Source organism: Centroberyx affinis, unplaced genomic scaffold, assembly GCF_046629955.1.
Source record: "Centroberyx affinis isolate AG114_WGS23_722 - 3 ecotype Tasmania unplaced genomic scaffold, CSIRO-AGI_Caff_v1 ptg000946l_1, whole genome shotgun sequence".
NCBI classification, from domain to species: Eukaryota; Metazoa; Chordata; class Actinopteri; order Beryciformes; family Berycidae; genus Centroberyx; species Centroberyx affinis.
In genome coordinates, this window is record NW_027279520.1 from 195,370 (window position 1) to 209,221 (window position 13,852).

Sequence of the window (13,852 nt, forward strand, 5' to 3'; positions counted from 1 at the left end):
TGTGTGTATGTTTATGTGTGTGTGTGTGTGTATATGTGTGTGTGTGTGACTGTATTTGTTTATGTGACCATCTACATAAGGAGGGTGACCCCGGGGATTAAATCAGTGGTCAAAGTACATTCAGAGGCAGATAAGATCAATGGTTAATGGTACATGTACACACACACACACACACACACACACACACACACACACACACACACACACACACACACAAAAACACAAGCACAAACACACAAGCACAAACACACACATCATGGCTGCTCTGTTAGAAATTAATCAGAGACCATAGGGCTCCTGCCATCAGAGGTCTTTGTGTAAACTGCACAAACAGGCATTCTTCATCAGATTACTGGGCCCTGTAAGACCACACACACACACACACACACACACACACACACACACACAGCCTAATATGTTAAACAGACACGTTCACACAGTACTGAGAAAAAAGCACTTACTGCCTATGCAAATACTCAGACACACTATATCCCCTCCCCAGCATTCACATACAGCAGAAACATTCATCCGCCCGGCTTTGCCCTGTTATGGTGAAACAAAAAAATACTTTTGTTCTCCTCTTCTCCCTCTGTCACAATCTTTTCTTTTCTCCCTCCTATATCCACGCTGTCTTCATCTCCTCCCTCCTCCCCAGCCGGTTATTTAATCAGTAACTTTGAAGGGGTGCATACTCCAATTGTATCTCTAACCCGGCCCTCATGGATTGACTGGCCCGTGTTGGTGCACAGGGCAGCGTCGTTCTTTCCCCCTCTCTCTCTCTCTCTCTCTCTCTCTCTCTCTCTCTCATTCTCCCTCCTCTCTCCCCTGTCCCTCGCTGCTCTCCCTTCTCTCTCTCTCTCTCTCTCCCCCTCTTCCTCGTTTGTGTTTGAATGGAGAAGTTGGATGTCCCGGAATCTGCAGGCCCCTCGCCGGGCGCTCCGGGGGCAGTTGCTGGGGTTTCTGTTGCCAAGGCGGCAGGGGTTGAGGGAGACGAGGTGGCAGCTGTCAGCTCCAAACTGTTCCGGTGTGCGTGCGTGAGGCGCTTGCTGCCATTGGCCTACAGAGAAGAACTGTACCATGTCTTGCAGCTCACAGGCCCGCTGGTGAGTAGGGGAAAGTTGAAGTGGGAAGGGGGGGGGGTGTTGTGTTATGCATCGGGTCTGAGGTGCTACAATTGTAGTACATTCAGTCACTATAATCCTTTGTAATAGTGTTACTACAGCTTCTTTTGTAAGTGCACCGTTTTTCATTAGAAAGCTTCTGTAATCAACTGCTCTTCTGAAATATACACACCTACAGATATTTCACTTAGTCTGTTGGTATTGTAGAGTAACTTTGTCTGGTGATTTCACCACACTCCTGTTTAATTTAAGATTAACTTCCACATAGTTGAGTGCAGTGATAAGATGCCTCAGCAAAGCAACCCAGTTAACAGCAATAACACACTGCGTCAGTTTCACCTGATGATCCCTGAGCTGCATGGTCGTAAACCTCTCTGTCTTAACGTTTGTGTGTCTCTCTACAGCTGGTGTCTCGGATCCTGAACTTCCTCCTGCCGTTTGTCAACGCCATATTCTGTGGTCACATAGGCAATGCAGAACTGGCTGGATATGCACTGGCCACAGCGGTACTATCTACACTCCTTTGTGGCATGTAGACTCATATTGATTTTACTCACGATAAATGGAACTGGTCAGAAATATACTATTACTAATCCGACTACTACTACTACAACTACTAGTACTACCATTACTAATACTACTGTTCCCACCACTACTCATAATAATAAGAAAAATGCAAGAAGAGGGATAGGTAGGCTTAATGGGATGGGTGGAAGCAGTGATGGACAGGGCTGCATCTCCCAAAGCTGTTGTTGTGATGCTGGTGATGCGGGTCAGGGAGTTGACATCTGGCTCAGTTCTGCTGATTGGTGTTGGAGATCGCAGAAGTAAGGCAGTTAGATGTTAGAGCTTTGAAGCCCATGAGAGGGACTTTTCACTGAAACCTGTATTTCATCAGAAGACAGTGGAGGCCTTGAAGAACTGGTGTGATCTGGTCTCTTGTACAGGAACTAGTGAGCATCTGAGCAGCTGGGATCTGTGCATGCAGTGTTTTTGTTTATCTCTAAACACAAAAGTGACAGAAAGGGCTCCAATGAAGGAGCAATATTCGGATGTAAATGCTTACACTGGGCAACATTAGTTGAATAATCCTTGTTGCAGAGAAGCCAGATTTAGCAAAAGTAAGAGCATCTCATCTTTGTTTTTGTTTTTTAGCACTCTTGCACTCAATTGTTATCACTTTGCTTCTGTTTTTATCACTGTACAAATGAGCTTAACTAATCTAAGAGTATTCAAGCAGCAATGCTCTGATGAAGGAACAAATCATTAGTGTTTTGACATTGTCAGTGTTGTAGCAAAGCCAAATTTAGAATGCAGGGATTAAGACGGCAGGGTCTGCATGTCATTGCAAAACCAGAACAGGAAAAAATTCTGTTCTTTTACTTTGGGTTATGGTTGCTCTGCCTCTTGAAGTGAAATGCATTCTGCTGGTTGATTTGTGGAGAATGCCTTTTACTTCTCAAGTGTGTTGTTAAATATAAATAGGGACATTTGGGCTACAACTAAGTAGAATCATTCTGTCACAACAGAGAACAGTGAGTTTGTTCCTCAAACTCAAAGGGTTGTAAACTGGGAAATGATGGACAACATTTCTAAAGGGTAGAGCAAAGAAGAAAAAATATTCTCCTATTGGAAGATATTGCAAAAGACGTTCTTCAGAAAGACATTCTGCATTTCTAAGTGACAATTTTCCAGCCTGTGACAAAATTCTCCCAGTAAATCTTCATTCTTCTTCTTCTTCTTCTTCTTCTTCTTCTTCTTCTTCTTCATTCAATTATTGAGCCTTGGACAATCAATATACAGCATATTACACATGTGCATTATCCAGAAGCCCAATTCAGGTATTAAAGGAATGAAGTAGGCTACTAACCCCCCAGAGTTGAGTGTGTGAGTGCAGGTTTGTTATTGGAGTTATAAGGTGAAGACCTCCCATCACATTTGTTTTGTTGAATTAGGCCCACAACATGTCCAGCAGGCTCTACAGTAGGTTTTGGTGTCCCAGAACCGCCCTCATCCATACCTGACCTTAACATCAATAGAACTACAGTATTCTGCACCACGCTGTACCTAAAGGCTTACACCTAATTTACAACATTACCAAATTATTTCTAAATGTACTATTGGTCTCAACAACAGTAGGCTAATGGGACAGATGACCTTACTGGCTTGAAACGGCTCGCTCAGCAGTTCAGACAACAAATTGTGTCAGCAAACAGTAAGCTAAAATCTGCACTAGGCAACTGTTGGCAGCTCCAAATGCCAGTGTAACTGTTTACATTTTTTTTTTATGTTGCTATGCACAGTAACAATGTAAGATGACATCAGTAAACTGCACACAGCATGCTCATGTTTGCCAACCTGGCCAGTCTGTGATCACTTCATACCAAAGAATACCAAAGGGTAGAGAGAGGCAAAAGATCAAATGTTGGTGAGTCCAGCTTTCTCTGGACGGAGCGCTCACTGCTGTTTCCATTTTGCTTGTTTGTAAGTTTCGATTCATCACTTCTTGCGGTTGGAACATACCCAACACCACAATTTAATTTGGGCAGTGATGGACAGACAGAAAAGCACACTGAGTAACAGACACATGGACAGACTCTAATATGACTTGTGCAGTCATGGTATCCTTCACCTACTGTCTACTGTTAGACTACAGTTTTTGTTTTCTAACTTTGGGTATTTTGTTTCCTACCTCTCAGTTCATCAGTGTGACCACAGCCTCAACAGGCTATGGCCTTGCATTGGCTTGTGACACACTCATTTCTCAGGTGAGCACAGTGTGTTATCGTGTAATGGCATCTTACCACCATCTGTGGAAAGACATTGGAAATTTGAACTGAAGTTCTCAGTCCTCGGCCTGATTTGTGTTTTGCAGACGTTTGGCAGTAAGAACATGAAGCGTGTGGGAGTAATTCTCCAAAGGAGTATGTTGATCCTGATGCTGTTCTGTCTGCCCTGCTGGGCTCTTCTCATCAACTCTCACAACTTACTACTCATCATGCAACAGGAGGATGAGGTGGTAAGGTAAATTCACTCACACATTGGAAGAATGCATGTAAAGTAATTGGTTAGCCTATACTTTATGAAATTGACACATTAGTACGTTATGTGTGTGCATACTCTGTATGTGTGTCCATAGGCAAGGAATATTGATGGTCAATTGAAGGCAAAATGTTAAATCAGTTAAGGAAACAATAAAGCAAAGAACCAGAAATATAGACACACTGTTTTAGTCGTTTTTTTCTCTTTGGCACCAGTCTTTTGAAGATTTGGGAGTGGTCATTGTATATGTGTTTCATTTGAAATATAGACAAATTTCAAACAAACACATACAAACACACATGCAAACACAGAAGCATGTAAGAACATAAAGACGATATAATGTCTATGTGTGCACACTTGAAGTTGGACCAAAGTAATATTACTCTGTTTTCCCCTGTTCTAGAATTGCCCAGCTCTATGTGATGGCATTTCTACCAGCTGTTCCAGTGAGTACATTGTACTGAAACATCTAGAGTCTAAATGTTCCATCTGAGTGTTTTCCTTGGAGTCTGGAAGTTCTGATGCCCTAATTCACTAAAATAGTGTTGTATTGGCAAATTACACAATTCTCTGCTCTCAGTAGCTTGAGCTAGTAGTGCAGCGTTTCTGTATTAATCACTAAGAAATGCAAATCAAGTTGAGGTGCAAACAGTCCCCCAAAATAGTATTGCTCACCCAAATTGCCCCATTTCATCACTAGTTGCATGCACATTCTGTACTGTGCTTAAAAGGCTAGCAGCAAATTGATGATGAATGGGGCATCTTTGAATGATTTCAGCTTCTAAAAGTTGTAAGAAAGATATTCTCACATGGAATACCCTCTCCCTTATGTGCCTGACGTGTTGGGGACGATGCTTTTGTGTGGAAGCAATGACTGCAGCAACTCTGATGGCCAAACGGATCATGCTGTGCAAAGCCTTTGACTAATCACCGCATTTCAAAAGACTGCATTCATGCTTCAATAATTGGAGTAGTTGATACTGAAAAGTGTTTGTGAATTAAGTAGCAATCTGCCTGGCCTGGTCTCCAACTCATTACTGTGCGAACAAAATATCAAGATTTGCACATGCATGACAAGCATGGGGGCAATATTGCTGTATTGTATTAACAGCTGCATTCTCTCTGCGCTCTTCACTCATAGATCATGGCTAGTGCACAGCATGGCTTTCTAATATGGGTCACTTCAGATGTATAGCTCACACTTAAGGCAACAGAAAGTTTAGTGAATCAGGGCCTCAGTGTTCTGTTTGAGAATTCTGTCTGGGTCTGAACATTCTATATGTGAGTTTTATATGGAATCTGAGTGTTCTGGTCTGAATGTTCTTTCTACAGTCTTTATGTTGCGTCTGTTGTTAGAATGTTCTGAAAATTCCATACTCCCTTTGTCTCCCCCTCCCACAGGCTATGTTCCTGCACCAATTACAAGTTGCCTACCTTCAGAATCAAGTAAGATTTTATAGATTTGAGAAAAACTTTCGAAGTAATACTTACGCCGGGTTCAGACCGCAAGCGTAAGCGCCGCGAAGCGCCGCGAAGCGGAGCCAGTTTCCTTTCGGCGCCCATGTTAACCGATTTGACCGTTCAGACCAGGCGCGCCGCGCCGCGCCTCGGCCGGCTCGCGATCTGGAGCGCCAGTTTCTGGTCTATTTTCTCCGCGAGCCGCAGCGCGCATTTCACAGGAAAACGCCATAGAAAACACTATAGATGGTCATATCTCCATTATATCACCACAGAATCACAAATATATTAAATGATCAACTTACCAGGGTCTTCACTGTTGTTGTTGATGAATCAATCTGCACTGATGCAAGTTTTAAATGCAATACATTGTAGGATGATGATCTATCTGGTTTTGAATTATCACTTGTCTTTTGAAAATTGCATCTGTTATTGAGTTACCACAAAAGTAAACAAGGATACATGTTTAAGTTTGTTTATGTATAGGCTACTTAATTTATTTAGGCCTATATGTCATTATTTAAAGAGACAGAGATAGAGAGAGGGGGAGCGAGAGATAGCTCGGTCCCCTAAGCTTTCCTAATTATTGCCTGATCACAAGTCACGACTCTTGCTGAGAAAACAAACAAATAAACGTGACAGCTTTGATATGAGGGAGTTTGTGAAGAAAGGGGGAAATTAAGAAGATGGAAAATATAAAGTTCATGTGGAAAAGTACAGTGAGCTGTCAGCAGTGTTTCTACAAGGACAGCAGTGAACAGATGAAGCTTTGGTGGCTGTTGGAACACAGTGTCAGCAGCTACAGCCTGTTTCCACAGGGTTTTCTCCTCCTGTAGAGCAGAATCGCTTGGTGACCAGCGCGGAGAAATGCGCGTCTGGTGTGAACAGCCAGCTCCTGCTCGTGCGTGAATTGACGCTTCGCGGCGCTTCGCGGCGCTTACGCTTGCGGTCTGAACCCAGCGTTATGCGGATGGAATATGAGCTGTCCAGATTGTGTACCTGATTGTGAACTCTATATCTTTTTATCTGTTCAGGGGATCATTCTGCCTCAGATGTACACAGCAGCAGCAGCAAACATTGTTAACTTGGGTGTCAACTATGTCCTAATCTTCAGCTTGAAGTTGGGTGTGATGTAGGTGTGCTCATGGTCTGCTCCTCCCCCACTTTCTCGTCTTCGATGGACTTTGTGTTCTTTGTGTGATATGATATCAAGTTCATAACCATAATCAAATCAAAATATATTGGTCTAGCCTCTATAGCAAACTCAAGAAATGGACTCTCCGTCTCCTTTGATCACATTACTATTATCCAAATAGTACTGATAAGCAGCTTGGTCAGTTGTAAGGGGGCTGGGCCAGACGCATAGCCAGGATCTTGTAGAGAACAGAACAGGAGGTCAGAGAGCTCATTATGCATTTAGGTCTATACTCAAAAAAAGATTTGTTTTCTTTTTAAAGGAGAGTCAGTCTACTGGCTTTTATTATATTTGTTCTTTATTTAGACAGTGAGAAAGTAGAGATGGACACAGGGTAGGGGAGAGAGAGAAGAGAAAGCTCTGGCAGGATTTGATCCTGGGTCCAGCTGGACAAACATTCTGCTATGTAAAGGTCTGACCTTCTAGCCCTCAGCATCTCTAGCAGGAACTGTGCTAATTTTCAAGGCTTAAACTCCTAAAATGGCTGATATGCTCAACTTTACCATACCTTTACCTCATGTACCTGCTGACCTCTTCTGACCCCTCACTGTGGAATGCTTGCCTTTTCTTTGCAAAGAGAGAGAGGGGGGAGTCTGTGTTAAATAGCAGGCACCAGATTTGTAGCATGGAATCACACCAAAATACAATGATGTTTTACTATGTGTCTTTGCAGTGGATCAGCAATAGCTAGCAGCCTCTCTCAGATCACCATCTGCCTGCTTTTGTTTGGCTACATCCGATGGAGGAAGCTCCATAAGCAGACATGGGAAGGTGAGACTTATCATGCATGCATAAACACAGTTATACACACAAATACACAGACACACAAATGTAAATATGTAATACTCAGGGATTGAATCAATGTTTCTGCTACTCATCTGGGTCTGAAGGTGAATGATGTATATAGCCAATTTGTTGTAGTAAACTGTCTTCCTCTACTGGCCGTGTTGAGTATTTTTCTTTGTGTGAACTTGTGTCTTTTCCTGCAGCTTGGTCCAGTGACAGTCTGCAGGAGTGGGGCTCCTATATGCAGCTGGCTATTCCTAGTACATTAATGATCTGCTTGGAATGGTGGATCTGGGACATTGGAGGTTTCCTTGCTGGTCAGTTGGCTTTTATAAACGTTTAATGAAACAGGCCCTAACACAAAATTGGCCATAAGTCCTTGACCATTCCTCTAATCAAGCTAAAATTTGTAACACAAGTTGGAGAGTGTTGCTTGAGCACGCCCACAAAAGCATTTGGAGTTCCATTGCTAGTGGGTGCTACAAATGCAAAAAGTTTATATCTCATAATTGACTGAATGGATTTTTATGAAACTTTGTACACATGTTCTAGGACCATGTCCAAGTCGATGTAATTGATTAATGGAGTGCACTAATACAGTTAAAATACTCTTTCTAAGGCTTTAAACGGCCTATAGGTTGGACAGTCTCGTAACTTGGCCCTCCTTTTTATGTGGTCCCTCCATTTCCCCAGTGAACTTGGTAGCCTAATGGTTAATGCATTGGTCTGCAATGCAAAAGATTGTGGGTTCAAATCCTGTGGGTAATGCTGTCCCTTCACACCTCAAAGTTTGTGATAACTAAGTATAATGTCTTAAGTTTCTCACTTTTGGACAAATTACTGTATTGTGCGTGTATATTGTACATTCCTTTGACTTGCATTTGCACTACAAACAAAAGCCGGCTCCAGTTTCTATGTTTCTAACAAAACCTCTGAAAAAATTTTTTTTTGAATGTCCTGAATGGTGGTTTGATTAAAGCTTCACTAGGCAAGATTATTATGTAAAAATACTCCCATCTGATCATCCTAAATCACAAAGTGGGCATGCAATAGAGAAGCGCGTCCCATCCCCGCTAATACAGATGCTGCAGAGTTGCTCTATTTGCCCAAATTGAATTCTGGCATTGGGATGGACACTTCCCTGCACACAAAAAGTGATAAATTGAAAGTTAAGAGAGAAACTAAATTGTCTCAGCAGCGAGCGAGCGCTCCATCGCCAACGTTACATCGCTTGTCTCTCGTCCCTTTGGTATGTCACATGATTTCTGGGTATTAAGGGTCTCAGTTACCTGTCACTGTCATTTTGCTGTTGCCAATGTGAGAAGTTGCCTGGTGTAGCTTTAATGCTCAATAGAATAATCTCCTTAAAAACCTGAATCTTCCCTTTAACACATCAGGTATACTAGGCGAGGAGGATCTTGCTGCCCAGCATGTGATATTGGAAGTAGGAGCCATAACATACATGGTATGGATCACACATTTGTTCACTTGAGCATCTACAATCCACATTATTTTGTAACATGTAAGTGACACCAGTGAGTGATACGGGGTCCTCACAGTTCCCTCTAGGTATTCATGCAGCTGCCTGTGTGCGTGTTGGGAATGCCCTGGGGGCGGGGGACACTGGCAGGGCCTTAGTCACCTCCAAAGTGGTCCTGGTTCTATCAGGTAAGAGGAACACACACACACACACACACACACACACACACACACACACACAGGATTAATATTGTGTAATGTTTTCCCTGTAGGAGTGCTTGCTGTGTTCCAGGGTATTGTGATCGCTGCCTCCAAGTCTGTGATTGGCTACATATTCACCTCTGACGAGTGAGTTTAAGACCATCATGCATTGCTGTACCATACAAAAGACATCACTGTTTTTAACGATCTTCTTCCTCTAATGCCTGCAGAAACATTGTAGAGATTGTCGCAGAGAACCTCAGCCTCTACACATTCATACAGTTCTTTGATTCACTGTTGGTAAGTTGGAACAGACTGGGATGCTGTTCTTGTCTTGTTTTTGATTACTCGCATTGAATAGTACACAGAGCTGTCATGTTTCTTCTGTTGAACCAATGCCTTTTTTCAGTCTTTCAATCTGTGTGTGTATTCAGTGTGTCTGCTCAGGGATTCTTGTAGGTTCTGGGATGCAGAAAATTGCCGCCTTGTCCAACCTAGTGTCCTACTACTTCATATGTCTGCCAGTGGGAACAGCTCTGATGTTTGCTGCCAAGCTCAGATTATTAGGTAATGCTTTCATCCTATTCTCTCTTTTTCTCTGTGTTTCTGTGACCAAATTTCAAATGGAAATCCACCCAAATAGGAATTACAAATATTCCATTTTATACAGAACAGATTAAAATACACACACTCTAGTCTATGCTTCAAATGACACACGCTAGCACCGTTTCAGTGACAGCGATTAGGAGCCTGAGCTACATAGTGACAGCAAACAAGGTGATTTTACAATTAGCCATTCAATTCAGCCGTTTAATAACTGTTAGTGGTGTGGCTCCACTCAACTTTATGGTTGATGTAATTTCCTTCCTTGCAGTCTGCCATTTACTCCCTGCAAATGTGGAGTTCTGCCTTTACCCCAGTCTCATATTCACTCAAACATGTGCATATGGACATGCACACACACACACACACACACACACACACACACACACACACACACACACACACACACACACACACACACACACACACACACACACACATTCAAATGCACATGAAAGCTCTGACCTCATATGTTAAACTTTGTGATGTGTGTGTTTTCTGTATATTTATATCCTTTGTTGTGTGTGTGTGTGTGTGTGTGTGTGTGTGTGTGTTGTGTGTGTGTGCCTTCTGTTAGGCTTCTGGCTGGGTCTCTTGATATGCCTTATCTTTCAGACGGGTTTCTTCATTGCTCTCATCTTCAAACTCAACTGGCAGAAGGTCACACAGGAGGTAGGATGTCCTGATCATCCTTTAAAACCGCTCATAGTATAAAAAAATGAAAGGTACTACGGGCAATGTCATTTTGGTCATGAAATGGACACCTCCCATTAGGGAAGACACTTTCAGGAGTCAGTTTCGTCTTAGTCTTTCACAAAGATGTTTATTAGTTTTAAACATTAAATCTATTTTTATGTGCCTACTCGTGGGCCTCACTCTCATGTCTTTTCAGGCTCAGTTGCGAGCTGGCAAGACAGTGCTGGTGACATCAAAGCGTCCTGCTAGCATGGTGGGGATTGAAGCTTTGGTCCCTGACCTCGCTGACTGTCCAAACACAGTAAGTGTGAACAGTAGGAACAGTATGTGATGTTTAGTTAAGTAGTATTAGTTTAGTCAATTTCACTTTTTGTGCCTGTTCATGTGTGTATTGTTATTATTTATATTATACTCACACAGTGATTAACAAAGCATCTCTGTGTCTTCCCTAAAGGCCCCATTGGAAGGTGAGGAGGCTCCCACCCCAGCAGGCTACAGCGCCGTCAACACCCAGGATCAGGAGCAGAAACCAGGCCATGAAGCTGAGGGCAGCAACAAGTACGCAGCAGGGTCCCAGGGGGATGCGGAGTGGAGCAAAAACGCTCCAGACATCAAACCCAACGCTCTGCTGTCTGTCACTCAGATCATCTTGCGAAGGGGACTCACTCTCTTGGCGACAGTTCTCATCCTGGCCATAGGTGTCGCTGTCCACTTCGCTTTCCCCCCTCCAGAGCCCTCCGCTGAGACCAGGACCAACTTCACCCTGGACTGGGCCAACAACTCCACTCCTACATCCACAACTCCACTGGAGCTGAGCCCACCCCTCTAAGCAGTATCTGACCTCTGAATGCAGACACCTAGTGGCTGCACACAGTTAATACAGTTCAGCCAAAAATGACCATTTCCCCAATTTATTCCTAAAGAGAAATGGTTGTTTTGCCTCGCTGTGATGAATTCCTGTGAAACATTCTCAAGTTTCATAGTTACACATCTGCTCATGAACCTGGGCTGTCATTTTTTGCCACAAACTCCATGTGGTAAAAAGCCTCTATACAGCCTCATATGGGCTACGGCATTGAATTCACACATACTACGGCTTCATTGAGCGTGGACAGCAGCTGCTGTGGCTGTTCTTTGTGTAGAGAAATTAAGAAATATGATAAATGAGTGAGTGGATGTTTTGAGCAAGCAGGTGTGCTGCACCACAGATGGCGGTTCACAGTGTCCATTAATTTTTACAGTCTATGTATCTAACAAGTAGGGATAAAGAGGCTGATGAGGAGGAGGTGCAGAATGAACGACTGAATGAGGGCCGATAGTTTACAAAGCCCATGTTTTAACCCATTCATCCTGAGAGCATTGCTGCAGCCAAGACATGAGGGAGAAGGTGCTCCACTGGGACTACAAGACACATTACAAATCCCTCAGCAAGAGACCAGCTAGGCATCAAGGCATAGATGGTCTGCCACTGATACCTTTTGATTTCTCAAGCTATCCCTTTCTTGATTAACAGTATATTTAACTGTGACACACTGTAGCTTCTTTCTTACTGAGATTAAATCTTTTTTTTTAATGTTGTTTTAACTTTGAGTTCATTAGATTCACTGTAAATATCTGATCTATAATCTACATGTGTTGTGTAAATATCTAATGCCTAATATAACTATAGGAAATTTTGAATTTTAAGGTTACAGTTACATCTGTAAATTTTTACATTTCTACATTGTGTCTTGCTGTATCACTGTCAATGAGAACTCTGTCCTGGTTTCTCCAGGACAGAGAGGATTAATAAATCATATCAAGTTATATTTCTCTTTACTTCTGTGGCTGATAACATTGGTCAGACCACAATAACACGGCATGCTGTCAAAAATGACTTTTGAGTTGTTTGGCAATGAACCAAGCCATAAGGTGGATAAGGTACGGTGGATCCTAGACAAAGGGGATGATTCAGGCCAAAAAATCGCCCAGAATAATGCTCCTAAGAAATAATACAGTCATTTTATCTTTTATACTAGCATCAAAGGGTAAGAAGACACTACTTTTATGGAAACAGTGCTTTGTATACATTTGTGTATTTCTGACATTCATAAATGGTTGATTTTATGCTATCAACAAAAATGTTTTTTTGTTTTTCTTTGTGTAGCTTTGTTTAGGCTACTGGTAGGCTACGATTGCGAAGGATAAGCTAGCTAGTTATCTGTTCCTGTCCAGAGTGAACAGGTGGTTGATTTGCTCAGTTTGAAATGTCTTCATCCAGCCAGGATGTTGCAGTTTGAGGGTACAGACCCTTCATTATCATCGAATTTGGCAACACAGATCAAAGGAAAGATAAAGAAACCGAAGAAAAAACAGCTTTCTCTATCTTTGATGATGAAAGTACACATGCACAGATACACAGTAGCCTAATTATAGCATTTAATCATACCATTTCTAATTATGGCATCCATTCAGGCTATATATTGCGGAAGAACAGGCAGTGGAAGAAAATCTCCTTTATGTCTTGATTGAAGCCTTTCTTACGCAACCCCTTTCTATTTAAAGCACATAGGCCTATACTGTATTTTTTCGGTTCAGGTTTTCATTGGTCCAAATGCCAAAACATGACTAACTTAACAGCTAGATGACTGACAGGGTTTCAACTATTAAACTAATTAGAGCAAGAAACAAAGAAAACTAATACTTGCATTGCAAAATCCTATTACCACAGCTGGTTTCTGTCTGAAAATATCATTTTAGTTTGTTAGAGTTGTGGTTGTAAGAGGATGGGCCACGTGCCTGCATTTAGTTCTAAAGATAAAGCAATATACCAATAATATTACTTACAGTAAAAGCATGCAGTGATCATTGCTTGTTTGCATGATGTGTTGGATGTGTGTATGTGCATCATCTTTTGATTTATGATGTATACAACAAGCTCCAAAACTATTTTTTTGGCTCTATACTCCTGTCACTAAATCAACTAAAAAAACTATTGTATTTAGTCTAATTTTAGCTCTCCACATACTTGGCTTTCAAATGGTGGGTCCATATACAAAATATGCTATAATTTTTCACCTGTCCGATCAATATGAATTAGATTAGCGTCCAATAATTGAAGCTGCCTACTCTATCATCTTAATCACTTTATCTTGTGACACCCAAAGTTAGGAGTACAGACAAAACATCCAAAATATATTGCTGTCTAAATCATTTTGGTGTCGACTGGATGCCTCTTTTCATTGCATATGCACTTATTTGGTGTCTTTGTTCCACTTTACATGCTTTACTG

General features: G+C 42.1%; 1 protein-coding gene across 1 annotated transcript; it reads left to right on the top strand.

Moving 5' to 3' along the window:
• Positions 1-890: 890 nt before the first annotated feature.
• On the top strand, positions 891-11,410 carry slc47a1 (solute carrier family 47 member 1). Its single transcript, XM_071521950.1, is given in 17 exon segments — positions 891-1,103; positions 1,526-1,627; positions 3,821-3,889; positions 3,997-4,145; positions 4,567-4,609; positions 5,565-5,609; positions 6,656-6,753; positions 7,490-7,587; positions 7,806-7,919; positions 9,000-9,067; positions 9,162-9,270; positions 9,354-9,429; positions 9,513-9,682; positions 9,685-9,849; positions 10,463-10,557; positions 10,778-10,882; positions 11,036-11,410. Coding segments are annotated over 17 exon segments (2,094 nt in total).
• The last annotated feature ends 2,442 nt before the right edge of the window (positions 11,411-13,852 follow it).